General features: G+C 36.9%; 1 protein-coding gene across 1 annotated transcript in view; it reads left to right on the top strand.

The window, feature by feature from the left end:
* Nucleotides 1-21787, top strand: part of CDKL5 (cyclin dependent kinase like 5) — a 126070-nt gene that overhangs the window by 74772 nt on the left and 29511 nt on the right. Inside the window, exons 5-10 of the mRNA XM_065901255.1 lie at nucleotides 1157-1277; nucleotides 3397-3456; nucleotides 5479-5569; nucleotides 9322-9511; nucleotides 15773-15853; nucleotides 21178-21329. Of these exons, the coding sequence (XP_065757327.1) occupies nucleotides 1157-1277; nucleotides 3397-3456; nucleotides 5479-5569; nucleotides 9322-9511; nucleotides 15773-15853; nucleotides 21178-21329 (695 nt within the window). The remainder of the gene's footprint in view (nucleotides 1-1156; nucleotides 1278-3396; nucleotides 3457-5478; nucleotides 5570-9321; nucleotides 9512-15772; nucleotides 15854-21177; nucleotides 21330-21787) is intronic.

Genomic DNA, 21787 nt, shown 5'->3' on the forward strand with positions numbered 1-21787 from the left:
TCATGCTAAGGTACCACCAGTTTACCCATCATTGCTTTGTGCCATCAGTGTAAATACCAACACAGTGAAAAAAGACAAATAACTGAGTGCTGTCATGAATATAGTTTTGACTTCATGGGTCCTCTGAGACACCCCCCTCCTCCGAGATCCACAGATCACACTTTGAGAACTGCTGTCCTAGATGGTCATCTACAAACGATAAGCTCTAATCATGCTGTAGACCGTAGTCTTATGCTTTACAGAGGGAGTGGAGAATATTTAGTTACTCTGGAAATTCAGCAGAAATTGGTTAAGTGGAATTTCTACTTAAAAAATGTGCTTGGGGCTTCCGTGGTGGCGCAGTGGTTGGGAGTCTCCCTGCCGATGCAGGGGACACGGGTTCGTGCTCCGGTCCAGGAAGATCCTACATGCCATGGAGTGGCTGGGCCTGTGAGCCATGGCCGCTGAGCCTGTGCGTCCGGAGCCTGTGCTCCGCAAGGGGAGAGGCCACGGCGGTGAGAGGCCTGCGTACCGCAAAAAAAAAAATTTAAAGATTAAAAAAATAAAATAAATGTGCATGAGTTTTAGAATGGTTTCTGACTCCAGATTAAGATTTTTGAATATTGGTTTGTTTGGAGTCTGTGAATTTTTATTTCAGCCATATTTTGTAGCCTGTTTAAATATTTGTTCTGATTATATTGATCACTGCTAACCTTAGGGATCATTTAAGAATATTTTCCAGGTCTCCCAGAAATATTTCAAGGCTTGATTTTATCGCAAAGTTCTTTTGGAGATGCACAGTGCACTATGTTAAAATGACTGTTTCCCCTCTCCTCTATACATTACAGTGTCTTTTCTCTACTTTGTGTTGTTTTTCCCTCGGAATTAGGCTAAAATGATGCCTGATAGATTTTAGGTAGAATGAAAAATGCACAGGGTTATTATTTGAGATAGCATTGGGGAGTAGTAAAAATGGAATTTCTCTTAAAAGAGAACCTTGATTCAATACAATATGCTGCTTCACAAGAAAGGTTGTAGATGGAAAGCAAAGCAATTTTTAAAAAATGCATGCTGTGTATTAGATGAATTATCATCCAAGGTGCTTTTTTAAATTGTTAATACATGATTTATGGGCCACCTAATTTTGGAGATCATTGGCTCTCTATTTAATTTTTAGAATATGCTTGAATTGCTGGAAGAAATGCCAAATGGAGTTCCACCTGAAAAAGTAAAAAGTTATATCTATCAGCTAATCAAAGCTATTCACTGGTGCCATAAGAATGATATTGTTCATCGAGGTAAGTATGGAATTTTTGAAATGGAAAATATTAAAATATCAAATAAAGTTAACAAAATATTTCACACAGGCACTGACATTCCATTTAAATTAAATACATTTTGAAAGTATAGGATATGAGACATTGTTTGGGCTCCAAGTCTCCTTTTGTATCACCAAAAGGATGGACTGCACATTTATTTGGATATTATGGTGAGATCTCTGTGTTTGTAAAACCAGATCCACTTTCAACAGCATAAGCACCTAGTGATAAAACGAACTCAACAAATGGAAACTTTGAAGCTTACTTGCAGGGGGAACTACCCTCTCCATTGCCTTTTGGTCCTGCAGGTAGAGCAGGTAATGTGAAACAAGCCAGAATCAGGCTTTAGACATGGTGCTAAGTCACTGGCCCCCATTGACAGCCACTTCTCATTTCCTCTTAGACCAAGATCTCTAGTATGTACCTTTACCTCCTGATTTTCCCTACCTGTTCATGAAAAGTGCCCATTGTTTGCAGGTTGTAGGCATGATGAACCTTGCATAAAGACCATGATTATACTTCCATAAACTGTTCTATTTTGTCCTTTATTGCCATGAAGTGGGTGGTTTATAGCAGTAAAAGGGAAATTACTTGCTCAGCAAGATCTTTAATCTATATACCATTTATCTTTTCCTGATAACCTCTTGCATTCAAGGGACACAAATTGATACAATAATGAAGCTAAAAGATGTTTGTCAGAAAATGTTGCAGTATCCACTTCTTATCTTTGAATTATCAGACAAATGAATACTACATTTTAATTTATCTAAACAGGCACACAAGGATATCACTTTAAAAATAGCCTCACTTTGGGCTTCCCTGGTGGCGCAGTGGTTGAGAGTCTGCCTGCTGATGCAGGGGACACAGGTTCGTGCCCCGGTCTGGGAAGATCCCATATGCTACGGAGCGGCTGGGCCCGTGAGCCATGGCCGCTGAGCCTGCGCGTCTGGAGCCTGTGCTCCACAACAGGAGAGGCCACAACAGTGAAAGGCCCGCGTACCGCAAAAAAAAAAAAAAAAAAAAAAAAAAAGCCTCACTTTAAGAATAGCTTAAAGGTCATGTGAAGAATGCCAACTCCTATTATTTCTGGAAAGAGTTTGTATTTCTCTTGCATTTGACTTTCATAGCAGTTACATTATGAAGGTTGTTGGCAGCTTGGAGAGATGTCTTGGTCACCTGGACATCTAGTGTCTAGGGTAATGATTCTAATAACAGTCTCTACTACAGTTTGAGGATATTAAGAAACTGATTTAGCTGCATTTCCATAGTGATACTGAGATTTGGTTAAGTGTATAGTGAATTAATGGTTGTGAATTAATTCAGAAACCATGATTCTGAAATCTACAGATCTCACTCCTACCTCTTCCCTTTCTCCATTTTCACTTCTACCATATAATATAGATGATGGGCACTCTAAAAATAGAATTGTGAGATGCCTCCAAAGGGAGGGAATTAAACTGCATTTTCTGTGTATTTCTACTCCTTAATTCCCACCACATCTTCAAAAGATCCACAGAATAAATGAGAAATCTTATCTTGACTCATCCATCATAGCTTCAGCACTAGACATTTATGATTGTGAACCACATCATAGAAAACCTACAGAGATATATAAATATAGAAAGTATACAGAAAATCATAACGAACAATGTATCTTATTTGTATTTTTTTCTCCAGTAAATATAATGCTACCTACTTACTCATATATGTTTTTAAAGTATCTTGTGGGTGTAAACAGTTTATAGTCGATCTCCAAAAATTTGTATTATTAGTATTTTATAAAGTAAAAATAGTTCCTTAAAATGTGGTAGCCTAGATGTAATCAGTTTTAAATTCCTTTTAGAGGTCCAGTTAATACCTTTAAGATTTAAGGGGAAAAATGTTTTTGAAATGGTGGTCTACATGTTTTTCAAAAAAAAATTAATTGGAACTTTTGTGTACCAGCATAAAATGTGTTACTCTGCTTTTCACTGCCATAGTTTTCTATTCATATTACTCTGGATATTTCTAATTAGGTGCCATTACAGTGCTCTAACAGTATCAATCAGCAGTACATGGAACATTTTTTAATAATTGTTTTTTAATCTTGATACTCCAGATATAAAGCCAGAAAATCTCTTAATCAGCCATAATGATGTTTTGAAACTGTGTGACTTTGGTAAGTTAAAAAGAAATTGAGCCCTGTAAGTACAGAATTAATTTAATATAGCACCTAGGTGGCTTTTACAGGTGTATTAAAAGTATTTTTTATCTTTTGACTTAAATTAGCAAATGAACATTCTATTGGATCATATATTAAAAAATTGATTGTGGGAAGAGTTCTACTCTCTTTGCATAGTATTGTCTACTATTTTAAAAAATTCATCATGCAGTATTTGTTTAATGAGAATTCAAAGCAAATACATGCATGTGCATATATTCATAAGCCCAGTGCTTAATGACCTCAGAGAAAGAATTTTCCAGAAAATACCACTATGGCCTTCTGACATGAGTTGGATTTTTAAAAAATTAATATTTAAAATATTGATAGAAATTGTTTCAGGCATAAGCATAAACACTGAAAATATAACTATGTAAATACATATGTATTGTATATATGCAATAGTTATATATCTGTAAGGTTAAAAGACATTTTTAGAATGATTCCGTTTATTCCCTTTAAATGTTCAGTGGGGGACTTCCCTGGTGGTTCAGTGGTTAAGAATCCTCCTTCCAATGCAGGGGATGCAGGTTCGATTCCTGGTCAGGGAACTAAGATCCCACATGCCATGGGGCAACTAAGCCCACGCACCACAGCTACTGTGCTCGCGTGCCTCAACTAGAGAGCCTGCGTGCCACAAACTACAGAGCCCACGCACTCTGGAGCTCGCACGCCACAACTAGAGAGGAGCCCACGTGCCGCAACAAAGAGCCTGCGTGCTGCAACTAAGACCCGATGCAGCCAAAAAAATAAAAATATATTAAATTTTTAAAAATATTGCAAAGAAGAGTCCTGCTGTACCTAAACATCTTAAGAAGTACTTAGGAGCTGAAATTTGTCAAGCAAGTTATAAATAAAAAAGATGCATATAGAATGGTTAATAATAGGAAAAAAGTATCCTTAGTCTAGCATCATTTCTTAAGGAAAAGACAGCTTTAAACGGTCAGGAAGTTCCACATGATGGCCCCACATATGGCGTTCTGTGCCCTGCACATCCCCACCAAGAACCTCCTGATTGTTTTCCCTCCCAGAGTGTGTAGCTCCTTTGTCTGGCTTGAAGAATCCCACTAAAAAATATGAATATTTCTTCCAAATATGTCTTATAAAGAAGTGTTGATTAACTGAAGTTAGGGGGTTTGTTTTTGCTGTGTTTATTTTTTTTTTTTTTACTGTTCCACTTTAAGAAACACTATTTTCTATTTCTTGAAACTGACATACACCTTAACTTTTACCTTTAATTTTAATATTCTGGTTCTCTGTAACTATTTACAGTGAACCTATGTTGCTTTTGGTGAGTTAGGTGGGTAATTAACCTACTTGCCAGTTTATTTTGTGGCCCCAAAACCTTTTGAAAGGGTTGTTACTTGCGGGGGGGCGGGGGGTAGCAATAGAGTCTGTAAGGTAATTAAGATGTCTCTAATATGCTTCTCAGTCACATTAGGAGATAAAAATCATTTTAGCCTGCTTTGTTTCCATCATTGCCAAACCCTACCGATAGTTGTTTACATAATGGCCGAGCTGATCAGCACCAATAGATATACAAATACTATCTAAGGTCCCACATAGCAGAATTAACGACTATCTGCGACATGCTAATTTAGCTTTGACTTCTGGCTCTTGTGGAGTCTTCATTTTGTTTCTAAGATTTACACTTATTGGAAAAGCTCTGAATGCTTATAAAAGCATGCAATAACTTTGAAAACATAGATTTCTTTATCAGAGAGGAGAGGCTGGTTTTGTAGTGAATACACTGTATATTTTAATTGACGAATGAACAATGGACTAACTTTTTTAAATGACAAGGACACTGTTAATAAACAGCCCATTCAGTAACAATCATTATATTCTTTTGATGTTCCTTTAAGGTATTAATAGCACTGAAATATTTTGTCAACATGACAAATTAATTAATTCTAATTAATTCTTTAAAAAAATTAATTCTTTTTCAAAATTACACCTTTGGGCTTTGCTATCTTTCAGGTTTTGCTCGGAATCTCTCAGAAGGCAATAATGCTAATTATACAGAATATGTGGCCACCAGGTGGTATAGGTCTCCAGAACTCTTACTTGGGTGAGTTACCTTCCCAGAATAGAGTGACATCTACATATTTGCTGATCCTCTATTGTTAACTTTGGGATTATCTGTGGAAGATAAGAACTTGAGTTAATTAAATACCAGTTACCTATTGCAGTATAGCAAACCACCTAAAAACTTAATGACATAAAGCAAGCACCATTTTATTTGCTCACAATTCTGGGTGCCATCGGGTTGGGGGAGTCAGCTGTTTGAGTTCAACTGGATGATTCTTCTGCTGGTCTCAACTGGAGTTGCTCATATAGCTACAGTCAGCAGGTCATCTGGAGGCTGGTTGGTTTAGGTCCTCAGCTGGGACAAACTATCTGTGTTCCATGGGGACTCATCCTGCAGTGCGTTAGTCCAAGTTTCTTCATATAATAGCAGAAGAATTCCCTGAGCAGAGGGCAAGCCCAAAAGCAAAGGTGGTTTTCAAGCCTCTTTGCATGACTTTTGCCTCATTGGCCAAAGCACGTTACTTGTCTAAGCCCTGATTCAAGGGATGGAGGAATAAACTTCGCCTCTTGATGGGAGGAGTGGCAGAGTCACATTACAAAGTGGCAGGTGTATGGAAATGGAGGGGAATTATTGCTGCCATCTTTGTTAATAGTCTTCCACATTAAGAATGTGTATATCCACAGAGTTTGACATTCCGGCTTATCTGTTCATGTATTCATTCATTCATTCAGCAGATACTTATGGAGTATCTCTTATGCCTAGCCACTTTTCTGTAAATATTGAACCTACTGATATTTTCCTTCCAAACATTGTGAATCCTGTTTGATGATAAATGGCTTTCCAGACTAATATATCGATAATTTTCTCAGCAACACTGCCACATCCATCCACTTTGTGCCACCCTTCCACTTTCAGTGGTATTTCACTCACCTGTCAACACCAGAAAAACATTTTCTGATAAGATACTTCTTCCTCTTACTATGTTTTAACTTCAGAACCTAAGAAAGGACCTGTGTAGTCTTGATCTCCATCACATAGTTTCACTAATAATTCTCTACCTATCGTAGTTGTAGTATTTTCTTATTTTTCCTAGATCGTATTTCCTTCTTTGGGACCATCAAAGAATTGAGGTAGAAGACACACTCTACAAATAAAATTAGATATGGTGGTAATGATGACCAGTGCTCGAATTGTTATAGGTTTCATCTCTTTTCTTTAGTGTGCCATACATGTATCTAGGGGATATGAGAAATTTAATTTTTTTTTTTATGTTTTTTTTTTATGAGAAATTTAATTTTTAAAAGATATTTTTTACAACACTGTAAACTATACTTCAATTAAAAAATTTTTTAATAAATAAAGGTACTTTTTATATAATAGAAATATAAATTTCTGTATTTCTTCTGAAGATCATGATGACTATATGTTTAAGCTACTCACTGAGGGTTTATTTTATTTATTTTTTACACAGCAGGTTCTTATTAGTTATCTATTTTATACATATTAGTGTATATATATGTCAATCCCAGTCTCCCAGTTCATCCCACGACCACCACCACCACCACCACCCCCCACTGAGGGTTTATTTTTATTTTTTTACACTTGTGGTCAGTTGATTTTCTTAGTTTTTATTATTAAAAAAATTTTTTTTATTGGGGTATAATTGTTTTACAATGTTGTGTTAGTTTCTACTGTACAGTGAAGTAGAGTTCCCTGTACTATGCAGCAGGTTCTCATTGAGGGTTTATTTTGAAGTTAACAATTGATTTCCCAGGGTCTACCAACCATTTGGCGTTAAATCTTGTTTCATTGCTGACCTAGAGCCTATAAGAATTATTGGTGTCGGTTATTGAAAGCTTTACCTTTTTTTTTTAATCAAAAGCTTGTGCTTCATCCTGTGAAATAAATGGTGGCTAGTCACTTTATTATCCCTCCTTTTGTGGATAGATTTTAGAATTTCTGTGCTCGTTTTTCAACTTGGATTTAGGATTGATTTTCTTTTGTGTTGTCTATGTTTCTTCTGTGTACCTGTCTGGACTCACTCTAATGTGTAGTCTATTCATCTGTTCATTCTTTTGGGAGGGATTGGGAGTTTGAAATTCCTGGACAGGATTTTCCAAAGAAGAAATGAGTACGAAGTAAATCATTCTTAGAACCCCATCTGAGGATTCAAGTATGGTAGAGGGACTCATTATAATATGGTTTTGTCTATAAGATGTCCCTGAGGAGTTCATTCTGAGGACAGCCTTATTATGAAACTTCGGAGAGTATTTGCTGCCTAATAATACCTCCTGGAAAACTGAGCTATGTTTATAGCTCATTAACTGAGTTATGTTTAGAGCTATATGGGAGCTACCAAAAGTAGATGGGGACTCCAACTAATTTGAGCCAAATTGAATATTACTAATTAAATGATTGTCAAGTACTGGTTGAAGAACCATATTATTTGTATAAAAATCGCATTGAAATCAGTTGATATTTGGTTAACATGAAGAATTTACAGGTTTTTATACATTCTCAAGACTTTGTCCTTGACATTCAAAGTAGTTACAGCTGCATAAATTATTCAGATTAGTTGACACAAGAAAAATAGCTTACGGTGGGTATGTAAAGATTTTCCATAGTTTTCTCCATCTAGCACAAGTTTTGTCTTTCTTATACTTGTATGAAAGAAAGATCAGTATCCTTCCCTTCCCAGCAAGCTACCAAAAAAATCTAAATGAAGTTTCCTAGTATGGTTCTTGGGTTTTTATGGGAGGAAATGAGATAAATAAAATATTGACTTATTGTTACAATGATTTATCATCCTAGAAACATATTCTGTATTATGTTAAAAGTGCTTTAGAGTATTTGTTAAAAGTTTTATATTACTACTATAGCACTATGGCATTCTAGAATTTTAATTCCTTTTTTATTTTCAGATATTTTATTTTGGCTTTCCCTGCTTAAAACTTAGATAATTTATGTTTGAAACTAAAAAATATGATTTCTTAATCTGCCTTCTGTAATTTGATTTAAGGCTATAGATATTGCGGTATACATGTAAAGCTTTTTTGGGGATACGTAGATTTTCACGTATAGCTGATTAGCAACAGTAGTACTCCAAAAGCCTTCTGGTAAACTCAGACCTTGGAAGATAGCTATAAATCCCTAAAGAAGTGGAAAAAATGCTTTGAGGGAAATGCCTGTCATAAAGTCCTGTAAACAAAGGGTATAAATAGATTGAAGTAAATAATCCAATAGCGTTTAGCACAATCTTAGCTGTTTTGACTCTGTGCAGTCAGAGGTTAAATAATATTAAGTGTTTGTTGTTTAAGAAGACACATTAGTCAGTGGTACATTTTAATAGGCTGAACTCAAAAAATGGATCAGTATAACTTGTTGACATTTAGAGAGCTAAAGGATAATTGCCTAGAAAATACATTTCTTGGGAGCATTTCATTCTCCAAGTGAGTGGTAACTCATCAGACATGTGTGCTGTATTTAGGGTTTATTAATCCATTCATATTCAAAATATATCTGGATGTGAATAGATTTCAAATCAGTGTATACTAACTAAATTTTTATTAAACTGATGGCTTTTTTAGCATAGATTTATTCACTTGTGTTCTGAAGTTTTACTTTGATATCCATACTTCCTTTTTTTTCAGCCTCACTTTTGTCCATGTGGTATTTTTTAATTCCTTAAATACCCAAATATGCTTTAAATCATGAATCTGTTCAAAATAATTTGGAAATTATTAAAATTTATTTCTTCAGTTACCAAGATAATCTCTCCCTTTGCTTTTCAGAGCTCCCTATGGCAAGTCTGTAGATATGTGGTCCGTGGGCTGTATTCTTGGGGAGCTTAGTGATGGACAGCCTTTATTTCCTGGAGAAAGCGAAATTGACCAACTTTTTACTATTCAGAAGGTGCTAGGACCACTTCCACCTGAGCAAATGAAGCTCTTCTACAGTAATCCTCGCTTCCACGGGCTCCGGGTAAGAGGCTTTGCTAAAACCCCAAATGGAATCAGTACACTAGTATTTAAATCATTGCTCATTGCACAGTGGAATGCTAAGCTATCCATCGAATACTATTGCCTTTCCCATTACAGTGTTTATAATCCCCATTATAATATTTTATTTTGGGGTTTTTTTTCTCGTTTTTTTTGCGGTACGCGGGCCTTTCACTGTTTTGGCCTCTCCCATTGCGGAGCACAGGCTCCGGCCGTGCAGGCTCAGTGGCCATGGCTCACAGGCCCAGCCGCTCCGCGGCATGTGGGATCTTCCTGGACCAGGGCATGAACCTGTGTCCCCTGCATCGGCAGGTGGACTCTTAACCACTGCGCCACCAGGGAAGCCCTATAATATTTTACTTTTGAATTTTATATAGTATTTGTGAATTCTGAATCCGAAAGTGGGAGCTGCTAATATTTTCCTAATTTGTAAGTTCCAATTTTTCAAAATCTTTTTTAGTGTACGCATTATTCTAAACTTTGGTTATCTCAGAATGTTTCTTTATGCAAAATATTAAGCATCCCCAAAAGATAGAAAAATGTATAAATGGCTATTGCTTATTTGAGCAAACATAGTTGTAGTGATTTGAGGAAGATGATGAATACTCACATTCTGCATACTTAAAGGTGCTGTTCTAGTGGGTATTTCCTGTTTAGTGAAACATCAAATCTTCTTTTCAAACTAGCGTATTGTCTTGGGCAGCCTTTTCTAGACTTGCTAACTTTGTGCAAAACTTGATTTCAGAAAATATGCTAAAAAGAGTCTTAAAGTATAAACTTTCCCCAAATGAGGGACAACCAAGTCGCAGGAGGCATCTTACTGGAGTGGCCAGTTACAAGCTGCTTCTCTGTTCCATCCACCCCCAAAACAACATTTTTAGTTTTCAACTACCCTGTTTGGGCCAACATGCCAGTTGCTGGCCCTTGTGGGAACTATAAAATAAGCTCACCACCACTTCTTTTGTTTCTCTTAAATGCATAATTCTCAAACCATGTTTTCTTGACATTTGCAAAGCACTTTGTTTTTTTCCTTTGACTTTCTGGCCTCAGTTTATTTCACTTTGAAGAGTACCTCTCCTCACACATGAATGCCCAGCACAGTATACCTCCTGCTAGGCTCAATGAGTGTGGAAGAAAGAAAGGAACAGAAATGCAAACATTTCTCTTCCATCCCCTTCCTGCTTTCTCTCTCTTCCAAATCTGTCTGAGTTATCTCAGGCAAGTTTCTTTTTTCTCCTTTTATTTTTGCTTTTGTAAGCTGAAAAATAACCAAATTATGACCATTAATTAGGGTACAAATAGTCCAACAGTTATTGAGCATTTGTCCTACTAGATGCTGAAAATATGATAATAAATAGGACTTGCCCTCAGTCCAGAAGAAAGGAAAATCTATTCTAGTCATAAATAAAGCAAGTCATAACTAATGAATTCCTGTCTCACTGAGAATGCATCCAAACTCCTTCCCATCAGACCTTGCCTTTTCTGGGCCCTTCTAGCTCCCTGACTTCAGCTCATACCCCTTTCCATTCCCATCCCTTTCCAGAGTTTCATCACACTTACCTTTCTTTTTCTTTAACTTCCGTAAACATTCCCAGGTGTTCCAGCTTCATGAAATTGGGACTTGTGGCTCCTTTTCCCAGGAAGGCACTTCCCTTGCATGGCCCCTTCTCATTTTATAAATCTCAGCTCCAAGAATGCCCCCTGTCTCTGACCCCCCAGCATACTTCCCCCACCTCCTTCTTGGTCTCTCCCATAGCACCCTTCTTTTTCCATCATAGCACTTATCACAGTATGTAATTATTTTGTTTATTTTTTAATTATTAATGTTAGAAATCATCTGTTTTATTGCTGTATTTCCAGCATCTAGCTTAGCCCAGCACATGTAGTAGGGACTCGATGAATGTTTGAACGCTCTCTTGAACCAATCTGCATTATCAGCAGTCAAGCTCATTTATGTTTCCCTTCTCTCCATCTCTAATGCTTCTTTCACTCTTAACACCTTTTACCTGAACAACCACTCCCAAACTGATTTCTCCAAGTTTCTCTCTTCACTGCAGTCTTCACATTGCTTTTAGAATGATCTTCCTGCAAACTGCCCATTTAATTCTGTCGTCTTTGTGCTGAAAACCTCTGCTAGATTGCTTATTAAATTTAAACTCCTTAGGATAGCATTAAAAACCCCTTCCTTCTAGCCCTCCAGCCTTGTCTCCCACCTTTTCCTACCCCTGCCCCCTGCTCTGCAGCCACATTGAACTTGTCACCATTTCCTTGTTTCTGCAGTGCTATGTTTTCATTTCTATAATTCTCCCAATACTTACCCCACTTCCTGGAAAGCTCTCCATCCTCCCTCCCCCCAGACTCAAGTCAAGTGTCCTTCCATGAAGCCCTTCTAGACTCCTCCAGGGGGAATGGGTGCCTCCCCCTTCTGCGCTCCTGGAGCACTCTGGTCATAGCTCTTGTAGCACACATGGCAGTCTCTTTTAAGTAGCTGTTTGACACAACACTGTAATTAACTATACTTCAATTTTTAAAAAATTGTAATAAATTTTTTTTTTTAAAAAAAGCTTTTTGAAAAATGTATCCTTACTGGACTAATGAATTTTTTAAAGAAATGAGCTATCATGGCCACCGTTATATTCACAACACACCTAGAGTTGCTCTTACTAGGTTGAATAGTATTAAATGATTGAATATTTGACCTGGAGCATCAAGCTTGGTCTTCTGGCTGCATTATTCTTTGCCTGGTTAAAGAGGCTCTAAGCTGGATTCTCTGAAGAGAGTATAAACAGATCTGCCATGGTACCTGGCTTTAATAACTTGTAAACTAGCTGAAGAATTAAGACTTTTGTGCATGAAGTAATTAGAAAACAATACAATTTATAATCAAGTGTGGTATATAATAAAGTACTACATTCTTTACTACATTGTACTGTTTTCTAATACATCTAAATATAGTTGAGACCTTGAGAATGTTAAACATTCTAGAAAGTTGGCTGGATTCACTAGGAATGATATATAGAGGATTTACAGTTTGAAATGGATATTGAAGAATGAGTAGCATTTGGATTAGATAGGCCAAACAAAGGAGATCTTTTACTCCTTTGTCTATGGTCCTGTTTGTTTACAGACCTCCTCACTAAATAGTATTATCGGTAAATGGTAGAGAGTACATGACGGTGCTGCTTGTAAATATCCTTTGGAGAAATTGCTGCTTCCCTGACACTTTGATTTTTATAAGCCTTAATGTTTTTACATTTTAGTCTGAAAGTGTTTGTGGTGTTTTAGCTAAATTAGTTTAACCTTTTTGGAGGTTTAACCACATCTTTCGAGGGAAAAGTCTTCCTTTATAATTTACTTGAGAATGTCTGAGACATTCTCGGCTAAGCGTACAGGGTGTGTGAACTGCACCTGCCTTGAAACATGGACTTACCAGTAACCAGTCCAGTGTGATTTGTATTTTGATTTAGTTGTGTAGAGATTGGAAAATCAACAAGATGTTGCTCTAACAGTATGTATTATTTTGAAAAAAATAACAATTGCTATCCCATAATATAGGGCATAGACTTTGAAGTTAGGCTGCTGAGGTTCAAAGCCTGACTCCATATTTACTACTTGAATGACCTAGGGCAAGTTCCTTGTGCCTCTTCTTCCTCATGTGTAAAATGGTGATAACAGAAGTACCACCTGATGGGGTTGTTGTGAAGATTAAACATTATAATATATGTAAAATGCCCAGACCAGTGCCTGACACATAGTAAGTGCTTAGTAAAGAGGCACTCTCATTGTATCATATTGGCCAAGTGATCAAGAAAGAAAGGAAAGAAAAAACAAACTACTGATTGAGATATACTTTAAACTTCTATGCTTGAGTTTTGGTAATTTGTTGAATTACCTAATATGAGAATGGTGTCTTTCTTTCAAAAAAACATTAATTAATTTTTTAAAATTAGGAGTTTATGTGGTCATTTAAAAATCATATTTCTAATACCTTTTGACTTGGGCATTAATTTTCTTATTGATGAAATGTTACTTCTGGAAAAAAAGGAGGGCGTATTTGGTAGCATAAGATAGGACCTCATAAGCAAGATATTAATTAAAATCTAGTGGTATAGAGTCTTTTATCACAGCATGACAGGTGTCTCTCTCTTTGGGCTGATGTTTAATGGTCCAGTAACATCCAGAGGAACCTCTGTACCTCCTTTAGGAAAGGCGCCCATGTTTAGAAAAAATGTGGGTTTGGATCACAGACCTGGGTGCAAATATAAGTTCTGATTTTTAATTATGTAACCTGCCTTGAACCATTTATTTGAATTTTCTGATCATCACCTTCTTCATCTCTGAAATAAGAAGAATAACAATTGTTAAAATGTCTCGCAGAGCATTACTTCCCTCAGAAATCAGTTTTAGGTTATTGCCTGTGTGTCTGTGTTAAATTCATGTTATTCCCTCTACGTCCTCTATCTAGAAGGTGCTGTCCTACTTTTCTCTGTCCTCACATTTTTTCTTATCTTTCAAAAGCTAGTTCAGATATTATCTATGTATGGATTCTTTTTTCTACAGCTGCAAACCACCTTGGCCTCTCCTTTCTCTGAGCTTCAACTAGAATTTAGTACAGTTTCGTACTGATTGCTTTCACAATCAGACTGAGGGTTGCTTACATGCAAGGTTTTGGTCTTACCCATATTCTGCATCTCCTGCCATACCTAGCACTGTGTGGGGATGACGTCTTAATACCTTGTTTGAATTTTTCTACATAACTACTTCTCTCATCCACTTATTTAGCATGTTTAGAGATTTCAGGCTTTGAAATGCTCTTATGTTGGTATAAAGGAAATACAGGGAGCTAAAGGATAATTACCTAGAAAATACATTTCTTGGGAGCATTTCATTCTCCAAGTGAGTAATAACTCATCAGACATGTATGCTGTATTTAGGGTTTATTAATCCATTCATATTCAAAATATATCTGGATGTGAATAGATTTCAAATCAGTGTATACTAACTAAATTTTTATTAAACTGATGGCTTTATTAGCATAGATTTATTCACTTGTGTTCTGAAGTTTTTTGTTTTTTGTGTTTTTTTTTTTTGCGGTATGCGGGCCTCTCACTGCTGTGGCCTCTCCCGTTGTGGAGCACAGGCTCCGGACGCGCAGGCTCAGCGGCCATGGCTCACGGGCCCAGCCGCTCTGCGGCATGCGGGATCCTCCCGGACCGGGGCACGAACCCGTGTCCCCTGCATCGGCACGCGGACTCTCAACCACTGCGCCACCAGGGAAGCCCGTGTTCTGAAGTTTTACTTTGATATCCATACTTCCTTTTTTTCATCCTCACGTTTGTCCATGTGGTATTTTTTAATTCCTTAAATACCCAAATATGCTTTAAATCATGAATCTGTTCAAAATAATTTGGAAATTATTAAAACTTATTTCTTCAGTTGCCAAGATAATCTCTCCCTTTGCTTTTCAGAGCTCCCTATGGGAAGTCTGTAGATATGTGGTCGGTGGGCTGTATTCTTGGGAGGGAGTACATGGCATTGGACTCTAATACTTTACCATCCACTTAGATATTGCGAAATGTGAGTTGGCAGAGGGAAGGACAGAGCATCTGAATAAACTTGACCCTTTCCCCTCATTTTATTTAAAAATGTATTTGTTAATTTAGGAGCCTGTTTGCCTTCTGTTCCAACTTACATAAAGGAAGGAATTGAAAACAGGTCATTCAAAGAGTATATTAAAAGCAATAATAGAACATGTGTCCGAATTCATTATTTCTACTTCTGTAGCCTTTCAGGTACTGGCCTTTTTCTCTTTTTTTACTTCTCTAATTTTCAGGAGTAAATGATATGTTGTTGTGAAAAGGGTGTAAGAATTGTCTGTATAAGCAGACAAATTCTATATGAACTCTATTATAACCAAATTATTTGTATAAGTAGACAAGACTGTATAAACTAAATAAATAGTTTCAGATTTTTATATTTTGTTTTGTTTTACATGCTTCAGTGTTGTCCGACTAGATTTAAGTATCATCTTTCACTTGTGAGTTTTCCTGTCATTTAACACCCAATCCTATTAATCCCTACCTCAAATACCTAGACATCGAAAGTAATATACATGTGAAATAAATTTAACTTTGGCACTAGGGCAGTTGCTTCTGCTCATCTGCTACCTTCTCCAACACTCAAAGCACATGCACACACATACCCTTACCTACGTGCTAATACTTCTGTCATGTTGTTGTTACAGTTTCCAGCTGTTAACCATCCTCAGTCATTGGAGAGAAGATACCTTGGAATTTTAAATAGCGTTTTACTTGACTTAATGAAGGTGGGACAAGTTGATGTTATCTGTACAAAATGTCTTTTGGTTTGTGATTTCTCTTGTGTCTATATATGACCATAGCCTGCTTTTATGAATTAAATGTTTTGTTAATAGGTGTATAGTGGTGAATAATGGGGCACTGTGTCATCTGAAGAGGCATGCAATTTATTTATTTATTATTTTTTTAACATCTTTATTGGAGTATAATTGCTTTACAATGGTGTGTTAGTTTCTGCTTTATAACAAAGTGAATCAGTTATACATATACATACAGCCCGTTGCAGTTTATTTAAAATTGCAGAAGTATCTGGTATTGTAACATTCTGTCTAGACAGGACTATGAGGTACCTAAATTAGATTCCTAAAATGGACAGAATAGTAACAATCTAAATATAAATAATGAGAAATAAATCATTTAAAAATTTATCCAGCACTTGAGCTGCTCAGGCATAAGGTTTTAAAACAAATCTTAAAATGAATGTTGAAAGAAAAGAGATTCTAATATTTTTTGCATATTCAAGGCCTCCCATAAGATTATTTTATCAGCGAACCTAATTCTGCTCTTTTTCTAACTTGATTTCTCTCCCTCTGGCTCTTCATTTGACAACTGCAAAATCACTGCTACTACCATGCCTGAGTGTTCCTCCTCATGCTGGTGCCCCTGTGCAGAAGGTCTTCATGCTCTGGACTACTGAAAATGTTCTCACAGTTTTTTTTGGTTTTTTTAATAAACTTTATTTTTAAAAAAATATTTATTTATTTATGGCTGTGTTGGGTCTTCGTTGCTGTACGCAGGCCTTCTCTAGTTGCGGTGAGCAGGGGCTACTCTGTTGCGATGCATGGGCTTCTCATTGCGGTGGCTTCTCTTGTTGTGGAGCACGGGCTCTAGGTGCGCGGGCTTCAGTAGTTGTGGCTCGCGGGCGCAGTAGTTGTGGCTGGCAGGCTCTAGAGTGCAGGCTCAGTAGTTGTGGCACACGGGCTTAGTTGCTCCGTGGCATGTGGGATCTTCCCGGACCAGGGCCTGAACCCGTGTTCCCTGCATTGGCAGGAGGACTTTCAACCACTGTGCCACCAGGGAAGCCCTCTCACAGTTTCTTATTCAAGCTTTTCTACCCAAGTAGATGGCCCCTTGAGTGAGAACTACTTTTTCATATTTCTCCAGTTTTCATTGCAGCCAGCCAGTGCATAAACAAGTGCTAGTTATTTGATAGTAGACCTTCAAAAGATACTTCTTGGGTCTTCCGTGGTGGCGCAGTGGTTGGGGGTCTGCCTGCCAGTGCAGGGGACACGGGTTCGAGCCTTGGTCCGGGAGGATCCCACATGCTGCAGAGCGGCTAAGCCTGTACGCCACAACTACTGAAGGCCGCGCGCCTAGAGCCCGTGCTCCTCAACAAGAGAAGCCACCCACCGCAATGAGAAGCCCATGCACCGCAACAAAGAGTAGCCCCCGCTCGCTGCACCTAGAGAAAGCCATGCACAGCAACAGAGAGCCAAAGCAGCCAAAAGTAAATAAATAAAATAAATTTATTAAAAAAAGAAAAAAGATACTAGTTAATGGATCAATTTTATTTTCTGCCCGTTCAGTCAACTGTCAAAAACAGAGGAGTTTACACTGTGCACAGGACCTTTAAAGGCATACTTAGCACAGTTGGAAATTGCTGAGCAGCACTCTCAGAACTTTGCTCTGCTTTAAAACTATGTTAATCTGTGTTCCGAGGAGCCCTGTGTAAATAGGTGTGGGGGCGGAGGTGGGCGAGGGGGTGTGGCCTTTGGGAAAGGCCTCTTACCATATAACCTTTCTTAGAGATTCACAATATTCATTAACTTATAAAGGCTTTCAGAAATCCCACAGTAAAGAAGCATTTCCCAAATTTAATTAAATACTTAAAAAAAAAAATAAAATGCTACAGCACTAGTTCTTCTGAACACAGATTGAGAGATACTATTTAAAAAATCCTCAAGGCTCTTTAAGGTTAATTAGGCATAAATTATCTCTTAAATCATTTGCCTTATGTCATATGTTCTTTCACACAGTCAGTGTTTATTTATCAGGGCTTTAATTAGTTGGTAACTTTTAAAATGTAAATAGAGTAAAATAGAAGAACTGAAATACAATTTCATGTTTTCTGCCTTTTGTCTCTTTTAGTTAAAAATAACTGAACTTCTTTTGTTAAATCATTACCAAATGTAATTACCAAGTATCAGCATAGCACCTGGTAAACGCTAACACAGATAAAAATACGAAGATAACCTGAACCATTATGCATTTACACCAGTTTGAAAGTCGAACAGTTGAATTCCCATTCATTTAATATATTTACCCTCAAATTTCTTTAATGTTAAATAAACATTTTATTTGAAACGTATATTTAGAAGGTACACAAATTATAAATGTACCTCAGAGTAAAACTTTATAATGTAAATGTAACCCCACCCAGATTGAGATACAGGAAATAATTAACACCCCGGAAATCTCTTCATGACCCCTTCCCAGGTGCCCCTTCCCACTCTTGGAAACCAGGACTTTGACCTCTATCACCAAAGGTTAATACTGCCTTGTTATTATTGAATGTTATATAAATAGAATTATTCCTTTTGTCTTTTAGCTATTTTTGAAAATGAATTTAAAAAATAAATAGTACCATTTATCCTTTCATGAAGAAATTTATTCTCTATGCCATCCCCTAAAGCAGATTTGATAATTTTGTCCATATATAAATACCTAAAATGGCCGTCTCATCCTGCGTCTATTTATACATATCGGCCATTTTAGTGGGGATACAAGTTACCAGAATTAATCAAAGCTCCTAATAATATAAAGAATAGCAAAAAAAAAAAAAAAAAAAAAGAATAGCTACAATAATTATATGGGCTCTATTTTAGTTAAAATTGTTTTTTCCCCCCAAATACTGAATTTTGAAACTATTTACTGAGTTTCATACTTTCCTCATAATGACCTCATCCTTGCAGGTGTTTGAAAATTAACAGCTGTGTTCATAAATATAAAAATAGTTCATTGTATGTGCAGCAATTTCTACCCTTGTTAATCTTAAATAAATGAAAATAGCACTTTAATGCTAGTAGATGTTTAGCTTCTAAAAGGTCGTATGTACTTTAATTTCCTTTGTTTTTAACTAGTACCATACAGTTGAAACCATTTTGATATTAACTGCCTTAACTGCCAGTAAGACCAAAATCATTTCCTATACCTACACAGTTTTTGTTTTCTAATAAAGAAGGAGAAAGCATTGAGATAATTTTAGAGTTGTGTCTGAGTCAACATAGGATAGGATACGATAGGATCAGAATTCAAATTTTCTGTGGTGCTAGGTTGAAGGTGGTTGTCTGAAATTGAATTCTGGCTTATTGAGAACAAATTGAGGTTTGTTCTCACTGTTCAGTAGTGGATCACAAAGAAATTGACTGTGGGCAAAGCCAATGAAAGTGAGCTAGAGACGCATTTGGGAATGCTGGAATTTCACCCTTTTTCCTTTCTCTGAGGGAAAATGCCCATCACTGAAAAGAACAGATATCAGTGTGCTCTATTGAGTTGTGTTAGGTTATGTAGGTTATGCTTCCTTATTTATTTGCCTAACTTGTCGATAAAACTCAATTAATTTTTAAAATAAATTTATTTATTTGTTTATTTACTTATTTTTGGCTGTGTTGGGTCTTCGTTGCTGCCTGCGGGCTTTCTGTAGTTGCAGTGAGCGGGGGGCTACTCTTCTTTGTGGTGCGCGGGCTTCTCATTGCAGTGGCTTCTCTTGTTGCAGAGCACAGGCTCTAGGCACACAGGCTTCAGTAGTTGTAGCACACGGGCTTAGTTGCTCCGTGGCATGTGGGATCTTCCCAGACCAGGGCTCAAACCCATGTCCCCTCCATTGGCTGACGGATTCTTAACCACTGCACCACCAGAGAAGCCCCCAAATCAATTAATTTTAATAATGATTCACCTTTTAAAATCTTGTCCAATTACTAATCAGATAAATAATGTTAGAAGAAAACATTTTAGTTGTTAAAAAAAATTAGTACTTTAATTAATAAAGAACACATACAAATAAATTACGAAAATTACACAAATAGAAAAATATGAAAAGAAGGAATATAAGTAAACATAAAAATATTCAACCTCACTATTAATCAAAGATATGAATTAAAACAGCTGTGAGATACCATTTTTTAAATAGCTAATTTACAAGTATGTGCTAAAAAGAATGATAATGCCTATTATTGATGAGGGTGCCAGGAAATTGGTAGACTCTCAATTGCTCAGAGAAGTACTATTTGAGACAACCTTCCTAGGGGGTAATTTGGCAACACATAGAAGGTAATCCTTAAGGGTTTGCATACCTACCAGTTCCATATCTGGGAACTTATCCTATGCAAGGGATCATGGATATATGCAACGGTTTCAGGTGTACATCACAGCATTAATTATAATAGTGCAAAGTGGCAGCCACCTAAACATCCAACAATAAATCATTAAATAAATCATACCACAAACTTCCATGTAGTCATTTAAAACATGTTGTAAAGTTATTTGTTGCATCAATGTTCACAATATTAAAAGAAGGAAAACAAAATGCTGCCTAAGGTACATCTAAAATTGAGGCTGTTTACTGATATGGAATGATCTCTTAAGATCTAATGTTGAGTGGAAAGAAAGCTAAGTGCAGCCTATTGTGTGTATGCTACTGTTTGGATAAAATAAAAGGAGCAGATAGAGATATGTACAAAGTACCTGTGGAAGGATTCACAAGATGCTGGTACCATGGGCTGCCTCCAGAGAGGAGGACAAGAAAAAGATGAAGAATGTATATTCTTTGATATGAATATATACTTATTTAAAAATATATTTTAGGGAATTCCCTGGCAGTGTAGTGGTTAGGACTCCGTGCTTTCACTGCCGAGGGCTCAGGTTCGATCCCTGGTCAGGGAACTAAGATCCCACAAGCTGCATGTTGTGTCCAAAAATAAAAATATATTTTGGATGTTTAAATTATGTTGTAAAAAATATTTTTGATTAGTAAGTGAAAAGTACAGTATACAAAACTTATTTGTATAATATAAGCCAGATTTTAGAAAAGAAAAAATATATACATGATATTTTTTAAAGGGCTGGGAGGGCATATTCCCAGAGGACAACAATGGTAAGGTTATGGGTGATTTAGATAGTCCTTTAAAAAAATTTTTTTTTTGGACTAAACTCTGTTTGCTAGATATTCTGCAATGACCATGCATTTCTTTTATAAGGAAAAGAAATACGGTTTTTATTACAATTTAAATTTGACTTTGTGATGTTCTTTCCAATCCTAACTTTATTTCCTAAGAATTTACTGAAGTTGGACCCAGCTGACAGATACTTGACAGAACAGTGTTTGAATCACCCTACATTCCAAACCCAGAGACTTTTGGATCGCTCCCCTTCAAGGTCAGCAAAAAGAAAACCTTACCACGTGGAAAGCAGCACTTTGTCTAATAGGTAAATATTCCCTTTTAAGGAAATACAGATGCAGTATTGGTCTTACAAGTAGGTGGAGGAGGTGGCTGCTTAAATGATGCGATTAGAGAAAAGAAGGAAAGCCCTCCTTATTCAGAAATATCTTTCTTATGCTTATTGCATGATTCAGAACCATAATTAAAGAGTTGTGTGGGTCATAAAGACTTTATCTTTTACAAGATTTTCCAAGGGAAACCTGTGCATTCCCTGGGAAAGGTAGCATGGGTTAGCAACTAAGGGGGTTTCTGGCCTCATAAGCTAGAAGATCCTGTGTACATGGGACCCAGGGGTGATTCCTGGAGGAAGAAGGATGGGTGAGGGCAAAGGGATTCCTGAAGGGAGCGGAGGATGCCAAACACAGGTGGGTGGGAAGGCACCTAGGACGACCTTTGCAACTGAACCAAGTAGTTCTGGCTCCATAGCAGGGGCTTGTGTTTTTG

This window comes from Phocoena phocoena, chromosome X (assembly GCF_963924675.1).
Source record: "Phocoena phocoena chromosome X, mPhoPho1.1, whole genome shotgun sequence".
In the NCBI taxonomy this organism is placed as follows: domain Eukaryota; kingdom Metazoa; phylum Chordata; class Mammalia; order Artiodactyla; family Phocoenidae; genus Phocoena; species Phocoena phocoena.